This window comes from Portunus trituberculatus, chromosome 10 (genome assembly GCF_017591435.1).
Source record: "Portunus trituberculatus isolate SZX2019 chromosome 10, ASM1759143v1, whole genome shotgun sequence".
Lineage (NCBI taxonomy): Eukaryota > Metazoa > Arthropoda > Malacostraca > Decapoda > Portunidae > Portunus > Portunus trituberculatus.
This window is the reverse complement of record NC_059264.1, coordinates 766,583-786,582: the sequence shown is the minus strand read 5'-3', so window position 1 is coordinate 786,582 and position 20,000 is coordinate 766,583. Positions and strand designations below refer to the sequence as shown.

Below are 20,000 nucleotides of genomic sequence, written 5' to 3'. Positions count from 1 at the left end.
TTGTTCATAAACCCAATACACCGCAGTGTTTTGACAAGACAGTGTAGACATTGTTATGTTGTGTAAGAAATGTAATCACTGTGGTGTTTTGAGGCACGGGGAGGCATATTATTGATTTTTCATAAAGCAAACCTTTCGTAAATCCAATACACCGTTAAATATTAAAGAAAAGTGTATTTATCTTTATATTGTGTAGGTGTAGTCAAGAATCATTAAATAGCCTTCATACAGGGACCAAAGTTACGTCACACAATCATAAGTTTGTTCACTTGGTTTCAGGATCCTAGAAAAATAAAACTAAATCTTATTTTTTGTTATGTATTGGCCAGGAGTTAGGTTGTAGTGATTAGTGAGGTGTGACATTCTCTTGGTACATTGTAAACAAGTCTTTCTCAGCCAAGGGCACGAGGAAATCATGTATTCCTTGCATGGTGTGGCGGATACTTGGAATCAACTCTGTTTATCAACAAATCTTTGTTTGTAAACATTGGGTTCTGTGCAAGCGCAGTCTCGCCTGGATAGCTGAGGACAGCCAGACAGCCGGACAGCCGGACAGTCAGACAGCTCCGAACACGATACCGTTGCAAGTCTCCAGATTCTTACCTAAGTAAATCAGAATTCATTTAATAAAATCAATATTATTTACCTTTTGGTAGCGAGCTTCATGGCGCACGTAGATGATGGTGTGGGAGGGCAAGGGAGGCCGGAATCGACTCACCAGCCACCGTGCGTACTGATGCAGATGGTTATTTCTGGGTGATCTTTGCATCTCAGGCTGCACCTCAACACAGACTCAATGAAAACTTAGCTTTGCTTCTCGTCTGTCCCCTTTATCACTGCAGTAGTTAAGATATGTTTTTGTTAATTATTAGATGAGTGTGCTTGTAACAAATATAACTCATCCATCCTACCTGGTTGAGTGACTCTGGTCAAATGAAAAGCTCGTCACATGTCCTGGCCCAGCTGGGATCAGAGCCAGGTGACAACATGCAACCAAAAGAAACAGGGAACTGATGTTTGCCTAATGCCAACGCCGCCACCATAATCCGGATTCGGTTGGATTCGACCGCCTTCGAATTTTTCGAGGTCCGAATTTTGTTCGACCTCCGAGGATTAAATTCATTGAACTTTTGCTCGAAGTCTGAATTTTTGGGAGGCCGAGATGTTCGAAGTCCGATCGTCTCGTGTATTTTCTTCATTTTTCATACTTGCAGTGATCTTTGACTCAGTTACCCGTTAAGATTATCCGTTTCTTTCATTTCTGTCTGTTCAGCTTTATTTTTTTCTCTGTTTATTTATCTTCTCTTTTTTTCCTTCTACTTCCGTTTTCTTTTTGCTGTAGTTTATTTTTCCAACTATTTTTTTCTGCCAATTTTATCATATTTTCTCGTTTTTCCATTGTTCAACTCTTTCCTCTCTACTGACCTCCAATTTTTTTTCTTTCCCTCTTCGCCCTGACAGTCCAAGATCCGCGAGTTGGAGAAGAAGGCGGAAGTTCAAAACCTGCGTCACGAGGAACTGTTGCTGGAGATGCAGAGTCTGAAGAAGGCCCAGGGCTCCCCCAAGAACTCCTGGTCCCGCTCTGGCTCACTCAGCGCTGACCTTCAGAGCCCTGACTCCGGGGACGTGACGCCTGGTGAGTGTAGTTTCTCTGGCATGATTTGGTTTTGCTTGTGTCATTCCTTAAAAATGTTTGTTTATTTGTTGAGGGATTTGAAAGAATGGTGTTTTTTCAAGGGATGTTCTTGTTTTTCTATTTTTTTTTTTTTTACGTGTGTATTTACCTGGTTATATGTGTGTGTGTGTGTGTGTGTGTGTGTGTGTGTGTGTGTGTGTGTGTGTGTGTGGGAGGAAAATGCATGTTTAATCTTACCTTCTACTACTTAAAGGAAAAGAAAAATTAAATAAAATAAATTCGGCCCAATTCTAGTTGTGTGTGTGTGTGTGTGTGTGTGTGTGTGTGTGTGTGTTCCCATCCTCTGTAACAACTAACCATGCACATCACTTTGTCAATCTTTATAAGCATCTTAAACAACCTTTCCTTGTCAGTAACTCAAAATAATCAATGATAATAATAACCCTTTTTCTGATAATAATCCAAGCACTCTCCACTGTTGTAATATTTGTTGTTGTTGTTATTACCACCATTACTCTTGTTCACTCACTAATATTCCCTTATAGACTGGAGGAATTCACGTATTTACAAGGCTTCTGCTGCATTTTATGTCTCGTCCTCACCCCTCCGTTTTTCCTCAGTCACCCCTGAAATGTGCTGTTGAGTGGTCCGTTTTCTTTCATTCTTTGTCTCTGATCATTGTTTTCTCTTTTTCCTTCGTGTCTTTTTGTGGTTATTCGTAATTAAGTGTTTTGGTGTGTCTGTGTGTGTGTCTCTCTCTCTCTCTCTCTCTCTCTCTCTCTCTCTCTCTCTCTCTCTCTCTCTCTCTCTCTCTCTCTCTCTCTCTCTTTGTGTGTGTCATTTCCTGCTTTCTTTCCAATCTCGTTCGATTTTCTTTTTTCTTTTCTTTTTTTATCTTCCTTTTTCCTTCCTTTCTATTTTACCTTCTTTTTCTTCTTCTTCTTCTTCTTCCTATTCTTTTTTTCTTGTTCCTTTTATTCTTTTCTTTTTTTGCTTTTCCTTATCTCTTTCTTAATTTTCCTCTTATTTTCTCTTTTTCTTATTTTTTATCATTTATTTATCAATTTTCATTCTTTTCACCTTTATTTTTTTCCTTCATTTCTACTTTTTATCAAGATTTTGATATTCTTCTTTATAGCTTTTTACTTCTTCTTCTTCTTCTTCTTCTTCTTCTTCTTTTCCTCCTCCTCTTCTTCCTCCTTCTCCTTTTCGTCGTCTTCCTTTCCTCCTCCTCCTCCTCCTCCTGTCGTGTTTGTAATTCTGTCTGTCTGTCTGTCTATCTGTCTGTCTGTCTGTCTATCTGTCTGTGTATCTATCTGTCTGTCTGTGTGTCTGTCTGTCCATCTACCAACATTGCAGCCTTGTGAACCGTCTACACTTCTGTCTACCACTATTCTATTACCACTATTTTGATCTAACTATTCTCTATTCACTACTACTACTACTACTACAACTATCAACTCTACCGCCTTTTCTACCACCACGCGGCCACCACCACCGCCGCCACCACCACCACCACCACCACCACCACAGTTGAAATGCCACTCTACAAACTGGCCTTACTTCGCTACGCCCTTTCACAACAACAGAGTAATATGTGGTTCTCTCTCTCTCTCTCTCTCTCTCTCTCTCTCTCTCTCTCTCTCTCTCTCTCTCTCTCTCTCTCTCTCTCTCTGGTGCTTCTTGATTGACTGGTTTTGTTATTTTTTTGTCTTTTGATGATGATGATGATGATGATGATGATGATGATGATGATGATGATGATGGTGATGCTATGTGGTGTGTTTTCTATTTTCTCTCTCTCTCTCTCTCTCTCTCTCTCTCTCTCTCTCTCTCTCTCTCTCTCTCTCTCTCTCGTCCTTCTCCTCTCTCTCTCTCTTCCTCTTCCTCTTCCTCCTCTTCTTCTTCCTCCTCCTCTCCCACTTTCTTTACCTGTACTCACCTGGTCCCTAAGCTTAAATTGGCTTACCTGTAGCCCTCCCCTCCCCGACCCCCTCCCCTCCCTAGCTCGTGACCTTACCTGACCTTACCTGACCTAATCGTCCAGCGTGGTTCATTGCACACCTGGATTTCAAAGTCACGTGATTGGAATTGTTTACCTGTGCAGTTGATTGGTTCACTCACTGGAGGGTTCACAGCGCCGCCACACGTAGGTCATACGGCGCCTAACGTGTCCTTGTCAAATTTCTAGTGTTGGGATAAATTATTGTAAGGGAAAGGAAGAAGTAGCGAAGAAGTGAAATTTACCCTCCCCCCATTCAAAAAAATGTCCTTTATGAGTGTTTTCTGGTTTTTTTTTTATTAGTGTTTTTAGTTCCGGCACGCAGCGCTCACCACTCCTACACTGAAGCCTTGCCTGGTGTGTGTGTTTGTTGTTGTTTTTTATGAAGCCAACAAACTTGACCTTTAGTTTTATTTTGAATACTTCGTGTGTTGCCTTTCTCACCCGAGGCAACCAAACTGCTTCCTAAATTCTTCACTCCCCCCACATTGGCCCCCCATCCCCCCCTCACCCCTCCCGCCCTCCCTCACTGCGTCTTTCTCTCCTTTTCCTCCACCTTCTCTCTCTCCTTCCTTCCTCTCCTGGCCGCCACGTCCCCTCCCTTGCACACTCACCTCAGCGTCCTCTCACAGCCTCGCCCTCTGCTTGTGTCGCCTCTTGCCCCTGCGTGCCCCGCCCCCCACACCACCACGCCCTGCCCACACACCACTTCCCACGCTCCGCGCCCTGAGCCCCGCGAGCAGGAAGTGCAGTGGTGTGTGGGGGTGCTGGGTGGTGGGGGTGTGGCGATGCTGTGCCGCTGCTGCTGCTGCCGCTGCTGCTGTTGCTGATACCGCTGCTGCTGCTGCTGCTTCTGCTTCTGCTGCTGCTGCTGTTGTTGCTGCTGCTTGTTTGCTTGCTTGCTTAGCCTGGAAATCCAGCATCACACGCCCTGCCCCGCCCAGCCCCGCCCCAGACCTGAACTCCGCAGTGTCCTGCCCCTCGTGACGCAGCTGATTACCGCCGCGGGGCCAGGCGGGGCAGGACAGGGCGGGGCGGGGCAGGGCAGGCTGGACGCCCTGCATGTGCTTGCCATGGCCGCCCCTCGCCGCCGCCGCTGCCGCCGCCGTCGCCGCCTCCGCCGCTCGCTCACCTCACCACTTTTTTACAGATTCGAGTCAAATTTTGTCGAACGGTAGCACGGCGGGGTCCACGCCCGTGCCGCACGTGGGGCTGGGCCTCAGCCTGCCTCACAGCCTGGACATGCTGGGCTTCGGCGACCTGACCCACCCTCCCCTCTCCACGTCACCTCTAGCTGGCCAATCAGGTCAGAGCTGGCGCAGGGAGCGCGCCCATTGGTCGTCCTCCCGCCCGTCCCTCTCCCCCTCGAGGAGGCTGTACAAGAGTTAGTCGTTGACAAGTTCAAAATTAAGCACCCCTGCCGCAGGCTGCCCCTGGCCCAGGCACCCTGGCCGCCCCGCTCCGCCCCGCTGCTGCACGCCGGGGGCTGGCGCCGCGCGGGGCCGCCGCCCCTCACAGGCGTTCCGCGCCGAGTTAGGTCACGCCACGTCCACTGGTCAGGCTGGAGGTGGCGCCAGCCCGCAGCGGCAGCAGCCCGCCCCGCCCTGCCCCGCCCCGCCCTCGCCTGGACCGGGCCGGGGCGGGGCAGCGCGGGGTGAGGGTGGGGCGCGGGGCCAAGACCCTAGACAACGTTTTCACCACCTAGCCTAGTGTCCCTAGCGCGCCGCAGAGCATGACCCTTTAGTCTAGTTGTCATCTTTTTGTAATTAGTGCTTTGACAAACTTTAGACTCGCCTCCGTGAGCCGCGAGGCACGCATCGCGTCTGGGGGCGTCCTTCCCCGGGGTCCCTGTGGGGGCGGGGGTAGCAGGTCGTGGCCGCGCCGTCTGCCGCGCTCACCGCCAATAATCAATGGTTGTATTTCCTTCACGTTGTTTCATTTCGAGCCGCGGGTCGACCTTCGCTCATCCAGCCAGGCGGGGCTGGCAGGGGGCCGCAGGGGAGGAGTGGGGGAGGGCAGGGGAAAGGGAAGTGTTCTCCCTACCTTTCCTCCCTCCCCCCCTCCCCGCCTTGTTTACAGCCCACCGTTTAATACCCTGTGACATTTTCCTCTTATTTTCCTCTTACTCCCTCATTCTGTTCCCCTTCCTCTCTTCACCTTCAACCCGCGACGCCTCACCGACCCCACGTCTCCCGCGGCTGCGTCCCCCGCCCCGCCCCCCACCGCGGTCAATGGCCAGGGCAAAGTTAGAGTTAGAGGAAGCGATGGAAGTTAAGAAGTTAAGAAGTTGATAGGTGAGGGAGAGCGGGAAGGAGGGAGAGGATAGAGAGTAAGAGGGAGGAATGTGAGAGTTGAAGGTGAACCCTACGCTGGTGGTGACTTGTTGCCGTCATTGAGTGACCACACGCCGCCCCGCGCACCATAACGTGTGTCTGTGTCTGCCCACTTAGTCCATATGGAGTCTGTCGAAACACCTGTACGAATAAGAGCGCCGGGTCTGTCTGTCTGCTTGTCTGTCTGTCTGTCTGTCTGTCTGTCTTGGTTTACGATCACGAGGCAAAAGTAAATAACAAAACAAACTGAAATGACGATAAAACTAACACCAGCCAACCTGACACACCAACTCTTGTATTGAAACACACTGAGGTCATTTTAACCCCTTGAGTACCATGACGCGTTTCCATAATCTTTCTGCTTACTATTTGGTGATTTTATACAGCTTCAGATACTTATGTGGGGGATTAAGATAATGAAGACTGTGGCTATTAATCTCCTGACCTCCACTGGCCCTCCCTGATATTAATAAAATGGTCTAATCACACACAAAACTCATGGTAGAAATGTGTCCCAGTACTGAAGGGGTTAATAGGATCATAAAGAGATAAACCATTTAAAGACTCATTGTAGTGGGATTTTTATATCGATTTCTTTGTAGTACCTTTATCCAGCCGTACATAAATGAATAACAAGGCATTAACCCCTTTAGTACTGGGACACATTTTTATCTTGAGATTTGTTTACGATTAGACCATTTTATTGACATTAGGAAAGATCTATGGAGGTTAGAAGATTAATGGCCACAGTCTTCACTATTTTAATCCCCCACATGAGTTTCTGAAGCTGTGTAAAATCACCAAACAGCAACCAGGAGGAATTTGGAAACGCGCCACGGTACTGAAAGGGTCAAGCAAGTAAGCAAGTCTAGGCAACACTGTTCATTGAAGCGTTTGTCTCATGGATGAAATTCTTGTCTACTTTTTTAATATACCATGTGGGCTTTTCACTGGAATCTATGGTCTAAAGAGGATGCTTTTTGTGGTACCTCCTGTCTCAAAGCCCACCCGCTAGGAAACCGTTGCCCCGAGTGAGGAAGCCCAACCTACACTCGGACCGTGGACAGGATTCGTGTTGTCTTTCTTGCCTAGCACTTCCCCGGAGCAACACTAGAGACAGTATCCTTATTCTATCCCGGTTTGTTGTGCCCGGAGTTGCTATAAAGGTGCCCAGTTATGCTCCCAAAGTTCACACGGTGCCTTTTTTTTATGGGAGAAGGTCAGTGGAGTATTAGCCCCTTCAGTACTAGGACGCATTTTTATAACGAATTTTTGTGGTGATTAGACGTCTTTATTGACATTAGGAAGGGTCTATGGAGGTCAGAAGATTAATGGCCACAGTCTTCACCATTTTAATCCCCCACATGAGTTTCTGAAGCTGTATAGAATCACCAAATAGTAAGCAGAATGAATATGGAAACGCGTCACGGTACTGAAGGGGTTAATGGTGAGGGGTTGAGGGATTAAGAGTGAGAGAGTGAGTGAGTGAGAGGCGCTGGGTTGCATGCTGCATGGCGGTGGTGGTATAAAGGAGTGGCTAGCATGACACACAGGGATTGTCACTCACTCTAACGCACCTGGTGTTGATGCCTCGTGTCTGCACCTCACCACCACAACACCACTTCACCATACTACACCACTACAGCTCAGCTCCACGCCTCAACACCACTACATTACATCACCACATCATCACACCACACCTCAACACCGCACCACATCACCATACCTCAACACCACACCATACCACACCACTAACCACGGCTCAACACCACACCAATACACTAAACAACACCACTACACCACTACAGCTCAACACCACACCATACCACACCACACCACTACACACCACCACACCACAAAACCACAATACCACACCACCACAACACCATACCACACCAAACCATACCACCACTGGGTTTGCCTCGCCGCACTGACACAAACATGGGATGCAACACCCCACCACACCACACCACACCACCATCACACAACACCACACCACTCCACACACTAAGTTTTGCATCATCCCCTTTAAATGAAGAGAGAGGAATTGGTGACTTGCCTGAATACTGAGATTGAAAGTCATGCTGTGAATTTAACATTTTTTAAGATTTTTGTTATGACACCTTGATATAACTTTGCATTTGCCCAATTTTTTATGCATAAGGATTCATAGTTTTTCTTTACATAAACTAGAACAATTTTTAGGGTTTTTTTAGCTTAGAATATACACTAGAAAAAATTTGTAGCTTTTTATTTAGTGTAGAGTGAGAGCCAAGAAGAGATGAAATGAGGCGAGGTGGGACAGGGCGGGGCGGGACGGGACGGGACGGACGGACGGGGCGAGAACAGAACACAATGAATGATACAAAACACCGCAACACTGGGGTTATACAGCGCCGGGCGGAATGAGAGAGAGAGAGAGAGAAAAAAAAATCAAGCAAGGTCACAAAGAAAGGTCACAGAAGCGCGTCAGTCTTGCCTCGAGAGCGTGTTGGGAAGGTCACCTGTAATCACATCGTCACCTGGGCAGGGCGGTGCAGTGTTGCCATAGTGTTGCCATATGGCGCTGCTCTTTAGAATCCCACTTGAAGTCGTTATAGAAGGATGCTGGGGAGGGCCGACGAAGGATCTAAGGAGTCCCCAGGCGAGGCGCACGGGTTCGAATCCTACCCAGCGTCCGTGGTTAGGAAGGGCGCTCTCTCCCTAAAACTTCCCTCGCTATCTGCCGTCCTGGCCCTAACAGATCTGGGAAACTGGACGTAAATGATGGTGTTTGGGAAGGCGAGAGGCGATTAGTGAGTGTCAGCATGGAGGAAAGCAAAGGAAGGTGAAGCAGGAGTAAATTGTCCATCACGAGGCTGTTTGTGAGTTAATTGGTGTAGAGTAAAGGATTTAGGGTCACGGCGATGGATGGAGAGGATTAGTGATAGAAGAATTGATGTGTGTAGAGATGATAAGGAAGAGGAGGAGGAAGTAGATGTGTAGGTGTAGTGAAACATATCCTGGTGTTTAGCTAGACCTAAGTGTTGTGTGTAGCTGTGTCTAGAGTAGTGAAGGTGTAGCGTGGCGGTGGTGGCGGTGGTGATGGTGATGCTAACAGTCCCTTCCCTCCCGGTGGTGCAGGTCTCAACTCCCTCACCTCCATCTCGTCTGGCGTCTTCACCAACACCACAGGATCGGGCTTCATCACCGGCTCCAGCTCCACGGGCTTCACGGGCGCGGGCGGAGCGGAGAACGCCTCCTCGGAGATCGACCGCATCATGGCGAAGATCGAGCAGGACAACAAGATCCTGGCCGAGCTGGACAAGTCTCGCTCCACGCTAGGTAAGGTGGGCGGCCTCGGGGGGCGGTGAGGGGGGCGGCGGCCGGGTGCATGAGGGAGCCATGAGGGGGACACTTGTTGGCTTGTTGGCTTCTCCTGGAACTAAACCTGTTAAGCTTTGTTGGCCTCATAAAAGATGGTGATTTCTTGTGTCACTGTGAGGTGTGCCCCTTTTCAAAGCTCTCCTTGAAGGCTGAGGGACTCTCGGAGGTAATGATACGAGAGAGCCCGGCGACTAGCGGACCAGGTACTGCCCTCACCTGCCCGCGCGTGCCTTCAGGTCCCCACCTTGGCAAACACGTGCAGTTCCTGGACGGCCGGGCCCACGGCGCGCACGGGGGCGGTTCCCATGCTGGTGGCGGGGCGGGACGCGGCGTGGGCCACCACGGGGAGGGCCACGCCCCTGCTTTTGGTCACTCCAGGCACCACCAGTCTAGCCAGGGCCACAAGCAGGGGTCGTCGGCCCGCCCCCATGGTGGCCCGGGCCCGCAGCACCAGCAGCACCACCACCAGCACCACCAACACTCGGGCGCGCCCCTGATGACGCACCAGCAGCGGGTCCTCCCCAAGCAGCCGCCGCAACCCCATCAGCGCGGCGTCGGGGGGACCTCCTCCTCCTCCGCCTCCTCCACTGCCATGTCCCGTATCAAAAATTTTCTGACGGTTCCGAAGCCACACTTTGGCCGGCCTGTGTTGAACAGTAAGTGGCCGCTGCTACTGACGCTGCTCCTCTAGCTGCTGGTGGTAGCTCAGAGCGGCCGAGGCTCCCTGTCTCCCTGTGGGGCGCTTGTGTAGTCGTGGTCGAGGGGCGGCCCGCTCCTGCACCCTCCTCCTCCCCCTCGTAGTAGGCTGGGTTCGTAAACACAACAGCACCGTAAGAGTGTCACCATGAGTCTCTCCTGCCACTCCTGCTGTAAAGCCCTCATTGCTGCTCCTGCTGCTGCTGCTGCTGTTGCTGCTGCTGCTGCTGCTACTGCTGCTCCTGTGCCTACCCGCTGCACAGCTCAACGCGTCTCAGCAGCTAAACAAAGCACAAACTAAACAAAGCAAAACAGTAACAGCGGTGGTTTTTTCCCTTCAGCGATTTGCAACCCTAAAAATACATTAGACATCTTAAAAAAAAGAAAAAAAGAAAAAAAATCACACAAAAGGAAGATGTAGAGAAAGAAAGAGAGAAGCAGTTGTTGGTTATGGCGTTGTTGAGTTACAAACCCGCAGTGCTAACGTATATACTGTACTTACTCTACCTCTTGACACATCATCACTCTACTAGTGGTACTGTAGTGTTGCCAGACGCGTGGTGGTGGTGGTGGTGGTGGTGGTGGCGCCACGCTCGCACCACCACCACATTTTAACCACACTATCACATGGTTGTTTTCCTGCCACGCCATCACCTTTTTTTCTATAAGTAATTACATACACATTTTTTTACCTCACCCAGTTTCCTCTTTTGGATAATTACTTTCCCAATATTTTCTTACTTTTTTTTCAATATTACGAGTTTTCTTACGTAGTTTCCTTTTTTTTTTAAGTACGTAGACACACTTTACTACTTTTTTCACTACTAAACCACCTAATTACTACTAACAGCCGTGAGAGCAAGTGACTTTTTTTTTATCCCTTGTTTTTGTAATGTCCCTCTTCACTTTTCCACTTTTTTTTTTTTTTTTTTTCTTTTTGGCGCCTCTCGGTCACGTATTAAAGTGTTGAAGCAGCTTCCTACAAAATATCTTTCTCTAGTTGTTGTTTTTTTCCCTTTTCCTTTTCCTTCCTTCCTTCCTTCCTTCCTTCTGTTCTCCTCCCTTCTCTCCTTTGTCTAGATTCCTTTCGCTTTGTATTGATGTGTGTTATCCCCCTAAGTAGCTAATCCACTTCTACTACTACTACTACTACTACTACTACTACTACTACTACTACTACTACTACTACTTTTCACTACTACTACTATTACGTCCACTACTACTACTCCAACTACTACTGCTACTACTACTACTACTACTACTACTACTACTACTACTACTACTACTACTACTACTACTACTACTACCACTTCCACCACACTAGACATCCTCCTCCTGTTCTTTCCCCTCTTCCTCCTCCTCCTCCTCCTCCTCCTCCTCCTCCTCCTCCTCCTGCTTTAGCTATTTTGCTATCATTGTTATTATTTTTTCGTTTCCACCACTTCTTTGTCATTGTTCTTCTTTTTGTTGTTGTTTTGTTTTGAGCTGAAGGTCGCCGCTCCCTTGTCCAGCTAAAGTCCCGTCACTAGAACCATGGCCGCTTGTTGAATGACGCTCTGGTAGTTAGTGAAGGCAGTTTGCTACTCTAGTGATGATTGTAAAGTTGAATTATTGTTACTGGCATTGCTATTATCATTATTATTATTATTATTATTATTATTATTATTATTATTATTGTTGGTGTTGGTGTTTTTTTCTTATTTTTATTGTTCTTGTTAGCGTTGTTATTGTTGTTATTGTTAATTTTTTATCGTTATCTTTGTTATCAGTTGTATTCTTAACTTAAATGTGTCTATTTTCTTTGATATTCTTTTTTTCGTTTCTTTCATTGTCTTTTTTTTTCATTAATTTTCGTTGTAGTAATGTGAACTTTTAAAAATCCCTCTTTATTTTTTTTCCCATTCCATTTCATTTCATTTCCGTGAGTGTGCAGTCTCCTTTTATTCCCCCCAACACTTTATATAGCCTGTGATTTTAATTCTTTACTTATCATTTCACATTTATGATCTATTTCCATTTTGCTATCATTTTGCAACCCCGTACAAGAGAGAGAAAGGTCTTGTGTGCGGAGCCGCCTCTTGGCATGCGTCACTGTACATACGTGAGATAAACAAACCCCGTGACATGATATGATATGTGACTGCAGTGCATGACAAGCGGTGCATGGGAATGACATGAGCTAGTGCCGCCGTCCTCCCTGACTCCCAGCCGGCTAGTTCACCTCAAATCACTCACATATTCACTTTTTGATTCTAACGCCCGTGTTTTGAAACGCATCGCTCTCTCCGCCACTGCTCCCCAAGGCCACAGACACGGTGAGCCAGGTTCCCAAGAGTGTTTCTAGTGCTAAAACTATAGAAACACTGTCCATTTATCACTAGAATCATGCAAACACCCTTGAGAACCCCTGTCACTTCAGTTTACCAAGCCTTTTGCGAGCAGCGGCGGTGCAGACTGGCAGTTTCGGCACGCGGGCCCTAATGCTGCTGATACTTTGCGCGTTAGACACTTGCAGAAAGAAAGAACGAGGCGGGGGCGAGGAGAATGACACAGCCACATGTATCTCCCATCAGGGCTGTCCTCCTCCACCTCCTCCTCCTCCGGCGTGGCGTCCCTCAAGACAAGCGACGCCCTTACCTCCTTCGGCCTCTCCGCCTTGACTCCATCGTCGCTCCTCGGTGGTGGGGGCCTAGCCGGGGCCACCACCACCACCGTCACTGCCCTAGACCTCTCCAACCCCATCGTGAACCCCCTCGGCCACAACCCCGCGCTGGCCAACAACCCCTTGAGCTTCGTGGATCAGTCCCTGGCGCATTTGGACCCTGCAGGACTCAGCTTCCCACCCCACGGAACCTCAGGACTCGGATTAACCTCCCTGGCGTCACTTGGTCCTTCATTCCTCGGTGGTCCTTCATCTACTACTGCTGGGCTCAACCTCGCAGGATCGAACCCTCTAGGATCCGTCACCCTTCCTACGTCCCTCGGCTTGGTCGGCGGCTCGGGGCTCCTCGGCGGCGGCGGAGGCATCACCAACCCTGTCTTCCCGAACATCAACCCACTCCCCACCATCATCACCACCAGTTATGATAAAGACGGTATAATCGATGTGCCCTCCCCACTCCCGGCCCTCTCCGCTCCCCTGCAGTGGTTTATTGGCGCCACGTGACTCCTGTGTTCCTTCTTCGGGTGTTGGCTTGTGTTACGCTGTTTTTTTCTTTTTTTTTATACCATTTGAGTTTTTCACAGGAATTTATGAGCTAACCTAACCTAACCCTTTTCTTCTTCTTCTTCTTCTTCTTCTTCTTCTTCGTCTTCGTCTTCTTCTTTTCTTCTTGTTCTTTTGGTGTTTTTTATTGGTTTAGTGAGTTTGTTTCTCTCTCTCTCTCTCTCTCTCTCTCTCTCTCTCTCTCTCTCTCTCTCTCTCTCTCTCTCTCTCTCTCTCTCTCTCCTTCCTTTTTCATTCTTTCATTTCTTTCCTTCTTTTTTTTCTTCCTATATTTTCTTTTTTTTCCTTTAGCCAATTGTGGTATTAGAAAAGGTTGCCATAGTATCTCTCTCTCTCTCTCTCTCTCTCTCTCTCTCTCTCTCTCTCTCTCTCTCTCTCTCTCTCTCTCTCTCTCTCTCTCTCTCTCATTCCCTTCCTTTCTTTCTTTCTTTCATTCATTCATTCTTTCTTTCTTTCTATCTTTCTTTCTTTCTTCCTTCCTTCCTCAACTGACAAACAGAAACCTTGAATAACACCTCCTCCTCCTCCTCCTCCTCCTCCTCCTCTTCCTCTTTAATACCACAATCGGCAACGTGTAACACAATCCAACACCACAAATAAAGAATTCAGGAGTCTATTGGAGTCTGTAATCCGTTGTAACTCCCATGTAACCCTGTTGTGATCCTCTTTTTTCCCCACCGATCTTATCTAAATCCTCTTCTTGCATGTGTGTTTGTCTTTATCCTCTCTCTTTCTCTCTCTCTTTTTTCTCTTTCTCTTTGTCTTTTCTACCTCTTTCTCTTTTTTTCTTTTTCATTTTCTTTCTTTCCCTATTTTTTATTCATTTTCTTTTTTTCTCTTCTTTCTCTCATTTTTTCTCTTGTTCTCTTTTCTTTCTCTATTTGTCTATTCCTCTCTTCTCTTTTCTTTCTTTTGTCTATCCTTGTCTATTCTCTCTTTCTCTTTTCGTTGTCTCTCTCTCTCTCTCTCTCTCTCTCTCTCTCTCTCTCTCTCTCTCTCTCTCTCTCTCTCTCTCTCTCTCTCTCTCTCTCTCTCTCTCTCTCTCTCTCTCTCTTTTCCTTTCTTGCATGTTGTATGATCTGTATTTGTCTCTCTTTTTTTCTCTCTCTCTTCTCCCTCTCCCTCTCCCTCTCCCTCTCCCTCTCCCTCCCTTGCCCTCCCCCTTCCCCCTCCCCTCCCCCACCCACGTCCCTTCTTGTCATTTGTTTGTATGTATGTTTGTTTGTTGCAGGTAATGAGCTAATTAGATTGTTAGATTGTAGTTTGTTGTTATTCTTGTTTTTGTTGTTGTTTTTTTAAAGTGTTGTTGTTATCGTTGTTTTTTTTTTTTTTTTTATCGTGATTCGTGTAAAAATTTCGGTTCATTTCGTGATTTATTTTTTTTTCTTGGAGTTTTTTTCTTTCTTTTTTTCTTTTTCTACTCCGCAACCTGATCCCATTTTCTTTCCTCCCTCCTTCCTTCCTTCCTCCGTTCAGTTCCTTCCGTTTTCTTTCTTCCTCCTCGCGTCTCGTTTTCTTTAATTTTCCTTTATTTTTTGCGGAGTTATCACGTTTTTTTTCTTCTCTTTTCGTATCTTTTTCTTTTCTTATCACGTCGTTCAATTTTCTCGTCCGTTCTTTCGTTTATTTTCAAGTTTTCGCGAATTATTTTTTTTTCTTTTCATTTCGTCTTTTCATGTGACGTTTTTTTTTTTCATTCATTTACGTTTTCTCTTTATTTCGTGTATTTTTCTCGCCCGTTCGCTCAATAATTTCCAGTTTTTCGTGGATTTTCTTTTTTTTTTCTTTCATTTCAACTTTTCAGCGAGATGGTAAGTGGACATTTTTACATGAACTTCCTGCTCAATTTATTTTTTTACATTTTTTTTCTCAAATAACGCGTAACTTTTTTTTTTACCAGAATTTTTTGCTTTATCAGTTTTATTTTTCCCTTTTTTTTCTTTTCTTTAATTGGTCTTTTTTGCATACTTAGCTTTCCATTTGCATTTTTTATTTTCATTTTCCTTATTTATCTATTGTTTTATTTTTCTATCAATTCACTCTTTTCTCACGTCTATACATCGTCTTATTTTGCCATATTTGTATATTCAACTTTTCATATGCATCTTTTGTATTAGTCTTTCATCTATTTCCTTATTTCTTTATTGTTTCTTTTTTTCCTTCAATTTATACATATCCATCGTTTTATTTTGTCAAACTTTCAAACTCAACTTTTTATTTCCATCTTCTTTTTTTTATTAGTTTTCATTATTTTTACACTTATTTATTTTTCATTTAGTTTTCCTTGAATTTACTCTTCTTAAAAACATGCATCGTTTTATTTTGTCATATTTACGTAATTTACTTTTCATATGAATCTTTTTTATCTGATTTATTGCTTTCTTTTAGTTTCCCTTCAATTAACTTCTTTTTCATGCATGTTTAGTTGTGTTCCTTCATAGTTGCACGTTTGTGGTGTTGTGTTGACAGTTGACCTTGGTGAGATTAAGACCTGTATCCTGAAAAGCTTTCCTCTCCCACCATCACTGCTTTCCAAAGGCTCCAGTTGAAGATACTCGTGTTTTTTAAGAGTATTTTTTATAGTTCTAGTGATGGACTGCCAAGATTTCTAGTTTATTAAAAGGAGAAAATGTCATGAAAACTCAGCTAGTGGTTTCTGTGGCCTTGGAAATTTGTTGTGGTGAGAGGGGAAGGTGTTTTTAAGTACAGGTATAACTAGTAAATGCTTGTAACTTGTAAGCCAATGTTAGTGATGATTTTTAAGTGCGCGTCTCTTTGAAAACATTCCATGAAATTTAATGATGAAATATACACATCATGATTACTCAATTATATCTAGAGTGTCAATTTCAGTGCTTTGAGTATTGAGGAAGGTTTTGTATCTAAGTGTATTATTAACTCTCTCTCTTCAATATTTGCAGGGTTTTTTTTCTCCATTTTCTCTTCCTTCGTGTCTGTCTTCCTCCTTTTCATTATTTTTTTCATTTCATTTCTCTTTTTTCTGTCATTAGCCAGGTGACTCTCTCTCTCTCTCTCTCTCTCTCTCTCTCTCTCTCTCTCTCTCTCTCTCTCTCTCTCTCTCTCTCTCTCTCTCTCTCTCTCTCTCTCTCTCTCTCTCTCTCTCTCTCTCTCTCTCTCTCTCTCTCTCTCTCTCTCTCTCTCTCTCTCTCTCTCTCTCTCTCTCTCTCTCTCTCTCTCTCTCTCTCTCTCTCTCTCTCTCTCTCTCTCTCTCTCTCTCCTACTACTTCTACTACTACAGGTACTATTTTTTCCTCTTCTTCCTCTTCAACTACTACTATTCCTCTTCCTCCTACTCCTCCTCCTCCTCTTCTTCCTCTTCCTTCGTCTGTATTATCCTATTTCTTCACTAATATCGTAGAACACAAAGGAACAACAAATCTGATGCTGTTTTGAACCTCCTTTTAATTCCCTTTGCCTCAATCCTACTAGCACTAACTACTACAGCTGCTACCTTTACTACTACAGCTACTACTACCTTTACTACTACAGCTTCTACTACTCTTACCAACTTACTAACAAAATAACTTGCCATTACCTTCAGACAAGAACCTCATGAATGGCAACCTCCCCGGTGTAATGCTGCCACCTTACGAGACAGATAACAGGGTGCTGGACGTCCTGGAAATTCCTGGAAAGGGCAGATGCCACGTCTACATCGCCAGGTGAGGGAGTGGCAGGTGTGAGTGAGATATGGTTAAGACTGTTAGGCTGGTTCCAGGTCAGGGAGGGATGGGCAGGTATAGTAAGGTAAGGGAAGGTGACACAGGTTTTCAATCGTGTGTTTAATGTTCTTGTGGTCGATTAGTAAGATTTTTGTATTTACGACAGGAGGACTCTCTATTTAAGGGTTCTAGTTGATGGAATACAGGTTTTCAATGGTGTTTTTAGTGTTTTTGTGGGAGATTAGTAAGGTTTCTGTTTTATTGACAGGAGAAACACTCTATTCAAGGACTCTAGTTGAAGAAGTACAGGTTTTCAGTAGTGTTCTTAATGTTTCAGTGGCAGTTTAGTAAGATTTTTGCATTTACGACAGGAGAAACACTCTATTTAAGGGTTCTAGTTGATGTAATACAGGTTTCCAATGGTGTTTTCAAAGTTTCAGTATTAGATCAGCAAGATTTGCAAAGATGTACAGGTGACTGATTTTGGAAAGGTGTACCTAAGAGGCTGTCATTCTCTAATATTTTTATGATTGTTAAACGAAAAAAAAGTTAAAAAATACTACTATAACCACAGCTGTACTAAGACGAATATTATTGCAAAGGTGTACTGGTGACTCATTTTGAAAGGCGGATTTAAGAAGGTCCCATTCCCAAATATATCTATGATTGTTGTATGAAAGGCTGGTAAAAAGAATATTAATAAACCACGAATGTACTAAAATAAATATAATTGCAAAGGTGTACAGGTGATTAATTTTGAAAAGGTATACAGGTGACTATTCTATAAAGGTGTACAGGTGACTATTTTTACAGGTGACTATTCTATAAAGGTGTACAGGTGACTATTTTTACAGGTGACTATTCTATAAAGGTGTACAGGTGACTATTTTATAAAGGTGTATCTAAGGTTTTCTCATTTCAGGTATTCTTATGATCCTTTCCAACACTCGCCCAACGAAAACCCCGAGGCAGAGCTGGCGGTAAATGCTGGTGACTACGTGCTGGTGTGGGGCGCCATGGATGAGGTAACACTCTCTCTCTCTCTCTCTCTCTCTCTCTCTCTCTCTCTCTCTCTCTCTCTGGTAATTCCTTTTTTTCTCTCTCTCTCACTGTTCCACTTTCTCATTTCGTTTTGTATTTCATTTCTTTAATTCGTTTGACATTTTTTTATTTTTCATATTTTTCTTTGGTGAACTAGTATATTTCTCTCTCTCTCTCTCTCTCTCTCTCTCTCTCTCTCTCTCTCTCTCTCTCTCTCTCTCTCTCTCTCTCTCTCTCTCTCTCTCTCTCTCTCTCTCTCTCTCTCTCTCTCTCTCTCTCTCTCTCTCTCTCTCTCTCTACCGTCGCCTGGGATGGCTTCTTTGACGGAGAGCTTCTGGATGGGCGCCGCGGTCTTGTCCCTTCGAACTTCGTGGAGAAACTGGTTGGGGAAGACCTGGTAGAGTTCCATCAGTCTGTGGTTATGGGCCTCCGAGATGACGATGAGCCCGTTTCTACCTCCGTGCCCTCAGATCTAAACTTCATCTCTCAGGACGAACCGCATTTGATAGGTGAGTTTGGAAGGGAGAGAGGGGAAAGAGGGAAAGGTTTGTGGGTTTGTGGGTTGGTGTGGGTTGGTGTGGGTTGAGGGTTTCTTTCTCCTATTTCTTCTTTTCCTGTTTTTTTTCTGTCTCTGTGTCTTTTCTTTCTCTTTTTTTTTTTATTTGTGTGTGTGTGTGTGTGTTTGTGTTTGTGTTTGTGTTAGTTCTCTCTTTTCTCTCTTTTCTCTTTCTGTCTATTTATGTTTGTTGGTTTTCTATTCTCTTTGTATTTCTGTGTGTGTGTGTGTGTGTGTGTGTGTGTGTGTGTGTGTGTGTGTGTGTGTGTGTGTGTGTGTGTGTGTGTGTGTGTGTGTCTGTCTGTCTGTCTGTTGTCTTTTTATTTTGTTCTCTATTACTTTGTCGACTTATGATTCTCTCTCTCTCTCTCTCTCTCTCTCTCTCTCTCTCTCTCTCTCTCTGTCTGTCTGTCTGTCTGTCTGTCTTTAAGGGGTAACTATAATAACCTTTAACATGTCTCTTTTTCTCTGTCAATTTTTTACTTTATAACTGACCTGTTCTTCCTTTATAAACTCATGTCTGTTGCAGTGTTGTCTCCCGCCTCCCTTGAAACTCACACTGTTCTCATTGCCTCTTAGTCTCCAGCTTATGTACTCTAGTCTCAGTCAAATCTTCGCTCCGTCCCGCTCCGTCCCGCTCCGTCCCTCTCCCTCCCAGCCCCGTCTCAAGCCCTCTTTATATCCAAGTTTCCCTCTGTTTTCCTCTGTTTCTCCGTTCCCCCACTCCCTCACTCCATCTCGTGTTTTTATTCCGGTTTTTGTTTTCCTCTCTTTTTTTGACAGGAGTTGTACATTGCAGAAAATATGTGGTAAAGTGGTGTTTTTTTTGTGTGTTTGCGTGATGGTTTTATTGGGGTTAGTGTGGTTAGTTTAAAATGATGGTTAAAGTTTTTTTTTTTAATTGATTAGCTCACTTATTCTCTCTTTAATTTATTTTTTTGTTTGTATTTATCAACTTTCCACTCGAAATAAAGCTGGCCATCCCACACAAAGAGAGAGTAAGGAAAAATGAGGAAATTAATAGTAACAATCAATTTTTTTCACCTTTCAATCAGTTAGTAACGTGACAAGGAAGCAAAACCGAATCATTCTACTTCATCTGGCCTTGTAAACACTGGACACAAAGCGATAGTAAGGTCAATGAAAAATTAATAATAACAATAAACTTCTTTCATCTTTTTTTCAATCAACTAAGACGTGACATGCAAAAAAAATAATCTTACCTCATCTGACCTTATAAAACTAGAAACTCAATAAAAACTGTTCATTTGACTCACTAATTGCCTCGCACCACAAACAGAAACGTAATATCTCTCACCTATTCTGCAATGTACATCTCCTGACTAAATCTTGTCGAGGTATCTTGGCTGTGAATCTTTAGGACATTTAGTAGCTTTATTCTACCTCCCTCATTCCCTTCCCTCCCTTGCCTTTTCTTAGGTATTCAAACTGTGCCCAAAT

At 44.9% G+C, this 20,000-nt stretch overlaps 1 protein-coding gene across 1 annotated transcript in view; it reads left to right on the top strand.

Moving 5' to 3' along the window:
• Positions 1-20,000, top strand: part of LOC123501829 — a gene marked incomplete at its 3' end in the record, with an annotated part of 130,223 nt that overhangs the window by 54,310 nt on the left and 55,913 nt on the right. Inside the window, 7 exon segments of the mRNA XM_045250857.1 lie at positions 1,462-1,636; positions 4,789-4,944; positions 9,095-9,295; positions 12,607-13,128; positions 16,822-16,942; positions 17,865-17,967; positions 18,294-18,492. Of these exon segments, the coding sequence (XP_045106792.1) occupies positions 1,462-1,636; positions 4,789-4,944; positions 9,095-9,295; positions 12,607-13,128; positions 16,822-16,942; positions 17,865-17,967; positions 18,294-18,492 (1,477 nt within the window).